The sequence below is a fragment of the Ranitomeya imitator genome, chromosome 8 (assembly GCF_032444005.1).
Source record: "Ranitomeya imitator isolate aRanImi1 chromosome 8, aRanImi1.pri, whole genome shotgun sequence".
In the NCBI taxonomy this organism is placed as follows: domain Eukaryota; kingdom Metazoa; phylum Chordata; class Amphibia; order Anura; family Dendrobatidae; genus Ranitomeya; species Ranitomeya imitator.
The window spans coordinates 29611727-29624767 of NC_091289.1; the positions used below are offsets into that span (position 1 = coordinate 29611727).

Below are 13041 nucleotides of genomic sequence, written 5' to 3' on the forward strand. Positions count from 1 at the left end.
TTATTGATGTTGCTCTCTGATATATTGAAGAATTGCAGAACGAAAAATGAGCTTTGCATGTAAAAATTATTCTGCTACATCTCCTAGAGAAAAGTCAGCAGCAAACACATAGCGGCAATATTTCATGTTCCTGAACTAGATGTTGGCAGTTGTCACACGTCAGGTAACCAGGATGTCAAGTGAAAGGAGGTAATCACTGATCGGGGGGGGGATCCCGCCAATGACGCCTGCACCGAATGGCCCCAATAAAAAACTTTTATTCGCATTGCATATGGCAGGTCACATGCTCTAAAAGCTGTTCCATTCATTCGCTAAGGAGCTAGCAAAAAAAAGAAAGAAGAAAAGAAGGGAATAAATAGAGCAGCGTTGAATATTGTTACAGTGTAGGTTCTAGTAGTCGAACTGCCATCGATCAGCAAGTTATCATGCATTCTGTGTGTAGGTGATAATGTCCTTTCACTGGACAACCCCTTAAATGTGTGGATTTAGTTAGAAAAAAATGAGTTAGCCTCCAATCCATCAAAAAGTTTTCCCAAGAATTCGGAAATAAAACTTTTTAAAATGTTACAATTTATATTTGCTTGGTCTTCCAGACCTTATCTTGACCTCCACTGTTCCTGTTAACTGTCATTTTTCTTATTTACATTTTGAACTGAGGAAAGGGCAACTTAAAAATGCTTTGCTATCTTCTTCTAGCCTTCTCCTGCTTTGTGGACCTCCACCATTTTCATTTTCAGAGTGCTAGGGAGTTGCTTAGAAGAACCCATGGCTGCTGTTTTTAGCACAAAGTTAGAGGAGGCTGGGTTTTTATAAAGCTTTGCATCACCTAGCCTTTCCTAACAATGATAGTGAACAAGGCATAACCCTAACGGGCTAATTAAGGTGTGAAACCTTGGTCATAGTTATCTGAGCACACAAATCTCCAAGGATACCTAAACGTTTGCATTGGCCCATTTTCCTTTTTGCAATTTTTAAACTAAAAAATGACAGTATATATTTTTCTGCATTAAATACAAAGGAAATGTGTCATCTTTAACTTTAGGCCTTTTAGAGATCATTTCATCTTCAACTTACTTATTTGTTCACAATAACAGGAATTTTGAACAGGGGTGTCCAAACTTTTGCATGCTACTGTAAAATTTTCAATATTTTGACAAGAACAGTTTAGACAAATTAATCTAGAACAGTGCATGGTGCCTCTAGTGAGACATGGTGGTGTCAGTGTCCCTATGTGCATTTCTGGTGTCCAGGAGCTACATTTCATTGATGGTGTCATCAATTCACAGGTGTACTGCTCTATATTGAAGAGAAGATGCTCCCATCACTCCGTGCTCTTGGTAAATGTGCACTTTTCCAACGTAGCTGTTACGCTACTAGGTGGCGCACGTGGTTTGTGGATCCACTGTGCCACAGATTGGACTTACCCTGGAGGGGCATGACTGAGCAGCTTCCTTAGTGTTTGCTGGAGCCTCTAGTGGTGAGGTCAGACTTGTGCGGCAGGTAGCTGCCAGGTGCCACTCCAGGGCGATGCCCGTCCCAAAGGGACAGATATGTTACTTCAGTTTCTCAGACAAAGCTGGCCACTTGGGACAAGTTCAGACAGGACAGCCTTTTTGGGGCGATTTCTGACAGGTCGGCCGCTTGGTACAAGTTGACACTGTGTGGACAAGACAGCCAATGAGACAGGTTCTCCCTGTGCAGACAGGGCGGCCACAGGGACAGGTTCACACACTGCAGACTGGACTGCCACAGGGATAAGTTCACAGTTCCGGCCTGATAATTCAGCCCCCAGGTTGGCAGACAACATTTGAGGCCATGGGTTACAGGTACCGCAGACGAGGTTTAGGGATTCGGACACCACCGAAGTGGTCGCAGAAAACAAGGACTAACTATGGTGGACTAATGGGAACAATACATGAAGCTTCACGCTCCGCTCCAGAGAGACAGCGGCAATGCCGAGTATTACCATGCGAGACTCGGATGTATTTCTCGCATGTGTGATCCCGGCCTTATAGCAAGAAAAAAGCTGCTAAGTAAAGAAAAACGAGTGGCCATCATTACTTTAAGAAATGAAGGTTAGTCAGTCCGAAAAATTGGGCAAACTTTGAAAGTGTCCCCAAGTGCAGTTGCAAAAACCATCAAGCGCTACAAAGAAACTGGCTCATATGAGGACCGCCCCAGGAAAGGAAGACCAAGAGTCACCTCTGCTTCTGAGGATAAGTTTATCTGAGTCACCAGCCTCAGAAATCGCAGATTAACAGCAGCTCAGATTAGAGACCAGGTCAATGCCACAAGGAGTTCTAGCAGCAGGCACATCTCTACAACAACTGTTAAGAGGAGACTTTGTGCAGCAGGTCTTCATGGTAAAACAGCTGCTAGGAAACCACTGCTAAGGACAGGCAACAAGCAGAAGAGACTTGTTTGGGCTAAATAACACAAGTAATGGACATTAGACCAGTGGAAATCAGACCAACATCTTGCAATGGCATGCTATTCCATCCAGTTTGCCTTTAGTTGGACCATCATTTATTTTTCACCAGGACAATGACCCCAAACACACCTCCATGTTGTGTAAGGGCTATCTGACCAAGAAGGAGAGTGATGGGGTGCTACGCCAGATGACCTGGCCTCCATAGTCACCAGACCTGAACCCAGTCGAGATGGTTTGTGGTGAGCTGGACCGCAGAGTGAAGGCAAAAGGGCCAACAAGTGCTAAGCATCTCTGGAAACTCCTTCAAGATTGTTAGAATACCATTCCCGGTGACTACCTCATGAAGCTCATCAAGAGAATGCCAAGAGTGTGCAAAGCAGTCATCAAAGCAAAAGGTTGCTACTTTGAAGAACCTAGAATATAAGACATAATTTCAGTTGTTTCACACTTTTTTGTTAAGTATATAGTTCCACATGTGTTAATTCATAGTTTTGATGCCTTCAGTGTGAATGTACAATTTTCATAGTCATGAAAATACAGAAAAATCTTTAAATGAGAAGATGTGTCCAAACTTTTGCTCTGCACTGTATATACATTAAACACGAAGATGAGAAAATCCTGCTCCCTTATCTATTTTGAAGCAGCAGCAGCATGGAAAACATTATGGAATGACAGCATTAGCTGTGAATCCAGCTTTCAACCTTGATACTACACTCACTAGAAGCTTTAGCCACATCTTGGTGTCTCTGCCTCTGTCTTCTTCACAGCTAACTCCTCCCTCTCACCTCCATAGACTTTTATTAGCTGCAGTATACTCCTCCCTCTCACCTCCATAGACTTTTATTAGCTGCAGTATACTCCTCCCTCTCACCTCCATAGACTTTAATAAACTGCAGTATGCTCCTCCCTCTCACCTCCATAGACTTTTATTAGCTGCAGTATACTCCTCCCTCTCACCTCCATAGACTTTTATTAGCTGCAGTATACTCCTCCCTCTCACCTCCATAGACTTTGATTAGCTGCAGTATACTCCTCCCTCTCACCTCCATAGACTTTTATTAGCTGCAGTATACTCCTCCCTCTCACCTCCATAGACTTTTATTAGCTGCAGTATACTCTTCCCTCTCACCTCCATAAACTTTTATTAGCTGCAGTATACTCCTCCCTCTCACCTCCATAGACTTTTATTAGCTGCAGTATACTCTTCCCTCTCACCTCCATAAACTTTTATTAGCTGCAGTATACTCCTCCCTCTCACCTCCATAGACTTTTATTAGCTGCAGTATACTCCTCCCTCTCACCTCCATAGACTTTTATTAGCTGCAGTATACTCTTCCCTCTCACCTCCATAAACTTTTATTAGCTGCAGTATACTCCTCCCTCTCACCTCCATAGATTTCATGAGCTGCAGTATGTGATTTTTTTTGTCTATTACAATTTTTTTTATCTTTCCTTATATTATTAATTTCTGAATAAAAAATTAAGGACATGTACTCTTTAAATAATAACATCATTTAATGTCTGTAGATTTACTTAGAGGATGCAAAACGTAAATGCATTTCTAAATTATATTATTACCTTAAATATAAAGCTCAAAAAGTGGATTAAAAACAAAAAAAAGGAAAAAAAAAATAAGCAAAACAACAACAAGCCAAAGTTGAAAAATGGCAGCAGCGTCTGGGAACTAAATTGGTCACCTTAGTTATGGAACAGTGCAGGCGTTCTGAGTGAATAAAAATGAAAATATCGCCTCTGCTTTATGGCTTATCAGTGGGAACAGCAGGGAGAGATCTCAGAACTAATAAAAAATCCACTTGCAATTTAAAACATGCAGATAAGGAGAAATGTATTTTATATGATATATTTTCTCTCAGACAGCTCTTCAGTGGGACACTGCGGAAATGAAGATAAGCGCTCTGTTCAGATCCATGTGCCGTCCTGCGAGAGAGAAAACAGACCAAAGGCATCAAACGGCGCAGGCGCCCACGTCCCAGGTTAGACGACACCTCCTGTATAAAGTCTTTTGTATCTGTTTGATAGGGAAATGGATCACGAAAGCAAATTATATGCAGAAAGAGAATATATAAGCCGCGTAATGCGCCGTCCATGTTAATATATAAATTTACATGTTCCGATTCTTACACACTACAAATATCAAAGCAGACTTCTGTTGACCACTTGGCTCGTGTGCACACAAGGGTATTTATTTCAGGCGTGTTTGAATCAGGTCCACTCCAAAAAACGCCTGAAAAAAATATTCAGAAAACGTTAAAAAAAACTTTTATATTAATTTCTGTGTAAAAAAAACCCTTTCTTGTTCATATTTTCAGACTTTTTATTCGTCTTTTAAGCGCTTAAGGTTTCCAAAAATCGGCTAGAGAGCGTACCGTCCTTCACCTCGAAGACACTCAGTACTTTATAATAGGAGGCGATGAGAAGGATAAATAGACGCTAAAGCGTTTTTGTTTTTTTTTACATTTTCTCATTGTTTTTGCTTGAAAAACCACTTCCCCCACAAAAACCTGCTACTGTCTAACTAAACATAAAACATTGAAAAAGTGCAAAGGAAGTGACCAGAAATGCTGAAAAAGTTTACAAAACTCCAGAAAAAAGGAGCGAATCCTGAAGTGTTTTCCACTTTGAAAACCAATACAACCAATATTTTGGGGGTTTATTCACATCAGATTTTCTGACATAGATTTTTAATCAGATCCATTCCAAAATTCACGTAAAAAAACACTTCAAATACTCTACCAACACCACTCTGATGAGGAATATAGAGCAGATCTGCCCGAATCTCCGTCCTTACTACGTATGCTCCTGTAAAAACCGTAATCTGTCTCCTCCCGCACCTCATGAGGCATGCAATAGAAATGAAAGGTAAACCAGACACAAAGACAAATCAGGGATAAAAGAAAACCTATATAATACAAAAGCACAAACCTACAATAGGGAGGAGGATAGGGACAGGGAGGAATAAACTAAATCACCATGATTGTGGAGCCTGCTGAAACAGACTGAGGGACCTTGTTAAACGCTGAAGCCTTTGCAGGTGTTTTTTGTTAATTATTCTAATTTACTGAGATAATGACTTTTGGGTTTTCATTGACTGTAAGCCATAATCATCAACATTAACAGAAATAAACACTTGGAATAGATCACTCTGTTTGTAATGACTCTATATAATATATGAGTGTCACTTTTTGTCTTGAAGAACTGAAATAAATTAACTTTTTGATGATATTCTAATTTAGTGAGAAGCACTTGTATATCAGCTGATGGCACGGCAGACAGCACTTGCGGGATTAGCATGACGGATAAATCATGAAGCCTTAATTAACCACCACTTATGATAGCTATAGCCATCATACAGTGTGTCCGTAAAGTCACGGTGCACTTTTGACCAGTCACTGGAAAGCAACAAAAGACAATAGAAATGTGAAATCTGCTCCAAATAAAAGAAGAACTCTCCCATTTTCATACCTATTCGGTGCAGTTCGATGTGGGCTCCATTTTTTGCCCTACACACATCCAAACAATAGCATAAGCTTGTGGTTGCATGATGTCACAGACCTGGCAGTGTATTAATCAGAGTTCAGTATATCAGGGGTTAATCTGACCGGGGGCTCAGCAACAGTTGAAATGAGTTTATGTTGTTTGATTGGTTCTTGTTATCTCTCCTCATGAACAGGTCTGATATGATTGGCCCAGAGAAAGGGCGACAAAATGTAAACTATAAAAGTGCACCATGACTTTACGGACACACTGTCTATTGTTAAGGAAGGAGTTTTTTTTCGCTTTATCCAAATACTTAGTACTACACTAGCAATGCGTCTCCCCACTTCTTTACTTCGACACTGCATGTGATGTCCTCTTCCTGCATCTCCAGTCTGTGCAAGGGCTTTAGGCAAAGTAGACTGGTGATATCACAACACGTGTGACGTCAACTAAAGCCCTGACTAGGTCTCGGGTGCTGCAACTCATCACATCAGAGACCTACTCAGTGCCAGAAACTCCGGCACAACACGAAGATGCAGGAAGAGGACGTAAGACAAGAAGAAGCCAGAGAGAGCTGCATGGTGGACTGGGTGGTGGCCTACGGTGGAGCCACAGGAGAGCGTCAATATATATATTTTTCTACCTTACATTTATTATGCTCTGGGGTCTAGAGAGATCCTAAGAATGAGAATGAAAATTTATTTTGTATTGATTTGAACGAACTGACAGTTCAGATTCCGTGAGAATCGCTCATCACTAGAAGTCATGGTCGTATACAATTCCCAGGTGAACAGGTGAAAAAACAATATGGCCACCATTACACCCAAAGGATTGTCACACCTCTTTCCCTTGATCCTAAAAGGTAAAAAAACAAAGTTATCCAGCAATATATGAAAATGTATCACTGCATAACTAATCCAGTTTTTTTTTAAACAGGAAACTTGAATGACGACTCTTGGGTTTGGGGGTCTTTTAGGTGGCGGGGGGGGGGGGTGTGAGCTTTAAAATTCAGGATTAGTATTTTCTGTTTTTTTGCAGCTTTTTTATGACAATTTGAACAAGATTCGTCTTAATTATTTCGTTTTAGAACTTTCCCATTTCTCAGCGACAGAATACAACACATTGGAGCACAGCGGGGGGGATATTGTTTTCATATATCAGAGACACAAAGCAGAACTTGTTACGTCTAAGTTATTTTTATTGTTTTACAATGATCTGATTTGCAATAGTCATTAACAAGATTAATATTTTACGGGCTTCTTGTAAATGAACCAATCAGGAAGGCGCTTGCTAATGAAGATTAATAACAGTACGAAATGGAATACATTAGGATGATTGTTCTATTATTCTCTTACAGCACTCCTCATCTGCGCTCAATGCGATGCTAAGCACCGCCGCTTTACTGCAGGAACATACATGTTGGATTAATAGATACTAGATGAGAGGTATAAGCAGTTTACAGATGCAGCACAGCTACATTTTTCATTTATAGGGAAATGTGTCATCATAAAATGATATTCATGTTAAAAATCATTTTTTAAACCTTTTTTTTTTTTAGGTTCATATCCCAATCTGTATTTAAAAAAAAAAAAGAAATCTTGCAATTTTTATACTGTCCACTGGGGGTATTTTAGACTTCCTGTTCTCTTCAGAAGACTTTTCAGAAGTCTCATTATCATCACAGACAGGAATAACATGTCTTTACACAGATGCTCATTCACAATAGACAGTATCACAGCTCCCCCTCCCTTCGCAATGACTTTTGCACACATACATTAGATGCTTCAGTACAAAAGATAAGGTCTGAGTCTAATGCTGTTAATGTACATGTGAATTTCCTGACAAAATAGGAAGTATACAGAAAATTGCCCCAGTGGCCAATGTGAACATTTCAAGATTTTGATTTTTTTTTTTACAACTCTTGTTATGGAAAACAAAAAAGAAAAAAAATGCCAAAACTTTTCAAGCATAAACGCAAGACAAAAACCCGATCTATGCAGAGGGTCATTTTATGATGACAAATTCCCTTTTAAGTGACTTTCCAGTCCCCTTACTAGTCAATGTCCAATATATAATTAGAAAATCCACAGTAGAAAAACTGATCTACAAATCCGCCTGGTCTCTTTCCCTCAGCACTTTTCTATTTTCATGACCGATGAGATAACAATTGTGTGACCCAACCCTCAATGTGGCATCTGTTTGCCAAAAAAACATTCCAAGCTTCCAAGCATCAGTGTTTGAAAGAAAAAAATCAGGAGTGTAACCTATGAAAAAAAAACTATAGTTTAAAGAATAGGACCTGTTCTGTGTTTCGGAGCCACTTTAAAATACTGATGAAACACTGACCAAAAAAACTGATGTGTGAATTAGGCCTCAAAGTCCGGATCACTGACAGTTTACATCTATTTCGTGCGGTCACGGCTGAAATACACAGTGTGATCTGCTGACAAAAAAATTATGTTAACCCATAGTTCTAATTTAAAAGAAACCCATCACTTGGTTTGGCGACACTAAAGCACCATCACTTATTTGTACTCGTGTGCATTGCACAATTGCGCAAAGAAATGAGACGTAAAGTCCCCAGCTTCAATCTGCAAAATATTCATGAGTATGATCTCTCTGGAGGCAAGTCCCAGACTCATTTCAGGTACCTTAGAATCCTTTTTACGCCCTGATGACAAAACATCTGGTCTTGACATGGACTTGTTTGCATTACTAAACTCCACTAATGGTTTATTGTCCCAAAACATAGTGACAGATTCCCTTTAAACTTTTAGATTTATTCTGTCTTTGTAATTAGACTGCAAGTGTGGAGTTCCTTAGACAACATTTCTATGGATGTCAGTATTGACTAGTACTCACACCAAGAACTTCATCAGGTAGCTTCAACTCGACTGCAGAGGCATGTATGAAGATTCCCGAAGAAGTTTATTCTCAGTCGAAATTCTTGTATTATGCACAATAATAACAGCCCCAGCTGCAACAACTACAATAGGTAAAAAGATAATTCTGAACCGGAGATGAACCTAGAAAGATGACTGACAAACACTACCTGAGAAGGAAGAAGGGAAGTGTCAAATATCCCCCCCTCTGACCCTTCTTCATTACAGCGGGTCTGCAATGACAAAACAGGGTGCAACTAAATTTTTTTTAGCTCCTGTAACTTTTGTAGAAGCAGTGACACACGGGGACCGACTATTATATCCCACTACAACTAATAATAATTGCTTGGGCAATTGAAACGATTATACAATTTTCCCAATGAAATTATATCCCAATTCTCGTAAAACGCATGAAACGTTCCTCAAAGCTTTTCATGGTCAATAGTCAGTGTTTGCCAGTAATCCTCAAGGAATATTAACTTTTCATTGATTTTTACTTTATGGACATCAACAAACAATGAATCCCAAAGTTTGACCTGAATCTTCCTCCCAGTAGTGGCAGCCAATAACCATTGACTAGGAGTTAAGGACCGACGTCGAGGCTTAGCCTTTGTAATGTATCATACTCAATGAAATCAATGGCATGTAGAGAATTGCTAGACTACGGCCCCATGAATATTGGCTCAGCTCAAAAAAATCTAGACTGGAGAATTATTTTTTCTTTCCTTTAAGACTGTAAGGATCTAATGAACTGTGTGATCCATTCATCAATTCCAAAAAGCTTGATTATCGATAGCAGGACTTCTATGAAATGTATCTGCCTAGTAAGCTCTCCGCGTTCCTCTCCTAAAAGAAATGGGACTTGACAAACCTGAGCCCAGTCATTAGTCGTCTACCACAACAAGCATTAAGAGCCGTGCATTCGAGAGCAGCTGCGCTACACGGATAGCAAGCTTTCTTTAAAGAAGATAAATGGACATCATCCTTTTAATGCAGCAGTTTTGGAACGTACGACAAGACATAAATCATCTGGGTTCCTGTTTATGTATAAAATGTGCTGAAGGTGTGTTTTATGTTCTGCATGGCTAAACTCTGGGCATTCGCCTATACCCTTAGTATATGCCTAAGTTGATCATTGTATATGCAATATGCACCCCCAAAAAAACAGCAGGGTCCACGTACCATTGTGCAATCACAATCGGTGATGAGAAGTACATTTTCCTACAAAGACTCCCGCCAATCATAATTCCCTTTCTGCCGCAGCCAATTTTCATTTTTTCACTTCAATTTTTCTTTCCTCCTTTTCTTCCAAGAGCCACAATTTTTTCTATTTTGCCATCAACATAAGAATGTATGATGTTTTGAATAACATCATTGATTTTACCTTCTAACAGAAAACATGGGAAAAAAAGTTCCGTGAAATGGCAAAATATACATATACCGAAATTCCTTTATAGTTTTTTTTTTAACTTTGCTTTTACCGATTTCGATGTGAGATTAAAATCCATAAGTTTCAAGGTTAGTGTCATTTTAATAATGAAAACAATAGAGAAATATTTTAAAAAAACATTTGATTGCTTCACCTTTTTCAGAAACCCACAATTTTTTTTTTATTTTTCCATTGACGGAGCAGTGTGCTGTTTTGTTCTTTTTGTGCCGTGAGCTTATGTTTTGTTGATATCATTTTGGGGAACATACAATGTTTTGATCGTTTTTAATGTAATTTTTTTTTTGGAAGAGGTTTGGTAACAGAAAAACAGCAATTCTGATGTTTTTACTTATTTATTTTTTGTTAATGAAATCTTTTTTTGTGGAGTCTGGAACCTTTGATCGTTTGATTGCTTATTGTGTATACCGTATTATGTCTGTTTCCCAGTTGACATGTCAATCCACCAACAATCCAAGATCGAGTCGTATAGGGACCGGTGAGCATCAGGAATGGCACCCTCCCAGGACTGCATGCCTTAAATTCCCCTGTCAAAGTTTGAACTTGATATTGACGAGGTTTACAGCACTATTCAGAACTTAGATGCAGATGCCGGCAGTGTAACACAGGTGGCATACGCTGCCACCTGCACCCAACATGAGCTCCGCATGTATGGCAGATGTTGGGAATGGGATAAGATAACATCCCCTTTATTTAACAGGTTCCCAATTTTATATGATTCTTTAAAATCATAGCATTAGGTCTTCCCATCAGTTTGGAAAAAGACCCTCAAGTCAACAATAAAAATTTCACATTGTCCAAGAATCCAGACTAATATAATTCTTTCTGTTTAGAGTTCATAAGATTTGCCTCCATAAGAATTACATTTTTTTTAATTAAAAACTAAAGGTCTATCTAGGAAAAACCCATGAAAGTCTCAAATACCTGCAGCAGTTTCATAGGATTTATATTCACTTCCATTAAAGTGCGAACCAAGAATAAAAGTTGGCCAACACAATTACTTCTTCCATAACTCATCTTGATACAACTTACTCTACCAAGGCCTCAGGTGTACCTCCAGCAATTCCCACAAGAAAAATAGGAACTTGACTATTCAAGTAATTGCCTTCGAACATATACTCAATGGGATTTCTGGAACGTTCCAGAATTGTCTACAAATGCCGTATAGATGTTCTATTAAATAATCCATACTTTAACCCCACCATATATTGGCCGGTCAAAGCCAGTACTAATGAAGTCTATTTCCAAGTGTTACGTTCATCTGGATTTCCTGATGCCATACATCCTTTTAATTTTTCCTGCGAATGTGGCGACTTCTCCGGTGAGCACATTAGGTTAAACCGTGGTCAGGAGAACTCTATGAAATAGTTATCTTCATGCATTTTTTATTTGCGGATGGTTCTTCATGAGGGCGAGAAATTTAAAAGTCAAATTAAAACCGGAGCTAATGGGCCTCTTGGGAAACTATTTTAAAAAAACTTTAAGTTTTCAGTAGACTCAGGAATAACAAGAAGCAATCGCATGAGCCCTCGGTAAGTTCATTTACATTCCTCAGTCACTGTCCACGAGAAGTATCGCTGAACGGTTACAACAAATGAAGCATGTTCAGCTCGAATTACATCAAAGAAGGAAAAGCCTTAAAGGACTTACTGCAAGGCAGGTGTTAATTATAATTTCAGACTTGTGAATTTCTCACATATTATTAGAACCCAAACTGACAATGAAATGCAAATGAATAGCCCGTAGCTATGACCACTATTTTCCATCAATTATTGAGAAAATTGCAAGTTTCTCTAATGCCGTAACTGGACAATGTCTCGCTTTTGTTTGTTTTTTTTTTTCCTTCTGTATTCAAATCATTTGCGTAGAAAATATTATAGAGAAGTAAATTAATACTTTTGTTTTAGATTTTCTTTCTTTTTCAGTTTATTATAAGGTATAAAATGGTATAATTATAGATTTGAATTGCAGTCATAGTTAACGGTCTCCAAAGAAACATTGTAGGCTTTGAATATGCACGTCCTGATTGTCGCCTGTTATATTTCAAGGGGTTTTATTGTTTGAAATGGACTATTTGCAGATGGAGAAATATGTCAATTACAATGAAGAGAAACAATACGAGTAAAAAGCACAGCAATCTGTGGTTAAGTGCATGCATATAATCACATTTGTGAGTAACAAACATCATGTGTTGATCCCTTAGATCAGTGGTCTCCAACCTATGACTGTTTTGAAGGTATAACCCTTAATAGGTGGTAAGTAACCAGGAACCAGACCAATTAGTAATCTGTGGCCGCTGTACGGGAGCCCCGAGAACATGATGCCGCTCGCACATCATTTGCAACGGGGAGAGTTGTCCACTACTCGGACAATCCTTTCCGAATCTCTACGTTTCCACCCAGTAGAATAATAACACCTGTACTCACCTCCAGTGCCGGCGCTGTTCCAGCGGTATTCACGCTGTAACAGCAGTGTCAACACGTGAGATAACAATGTCACGCAAACCCCGGGGGACAGGCTCTCCTGGGGCTTGCATTACATTGTATCTCACATGCTCACTGCAGCAAATCAGAGCAGGATTCACTCTCACTTCTCTAACATCCTTGAGATGTCAATTACTTTGTCAGAGAGTAAACCAGCTCTGATTAATCGCAGGAACCAGTCAAGGTCAGTGATCTGTAGCCTCTGGATCGGAGCTCTGAGAACAGTCTCCTACTTCCCGGCATCCACAGCTCTTCTATTGATTATCCTGGCATGATGTCAAACGTGCATCATGCCGCAAC

The 13041-nt window shown here is 39.4% G+C and overlaps 1 protein-coding gene across 1 annotated transcript in view; it reads left to right on the plus strand.

Moving 5' to 3' along the window:
- The window catches only part of CFAP20DC (CFAP20 domain containing), a 396453-nt gene that overhangs the window by 207533 nt on the left and 175879 nt on the right, over positions 1-13041 (plus strand). The window contains exon 12 of the mRNA XM_069736631.1: positions 4306-4425. Within this exon, the coding sequence (XP_069592732.1) occupies positions 4306-4425 (120 nt within the window). The remainder of the gene's footprint in view (positions 1-4305; positions 4426-13041) is intronic.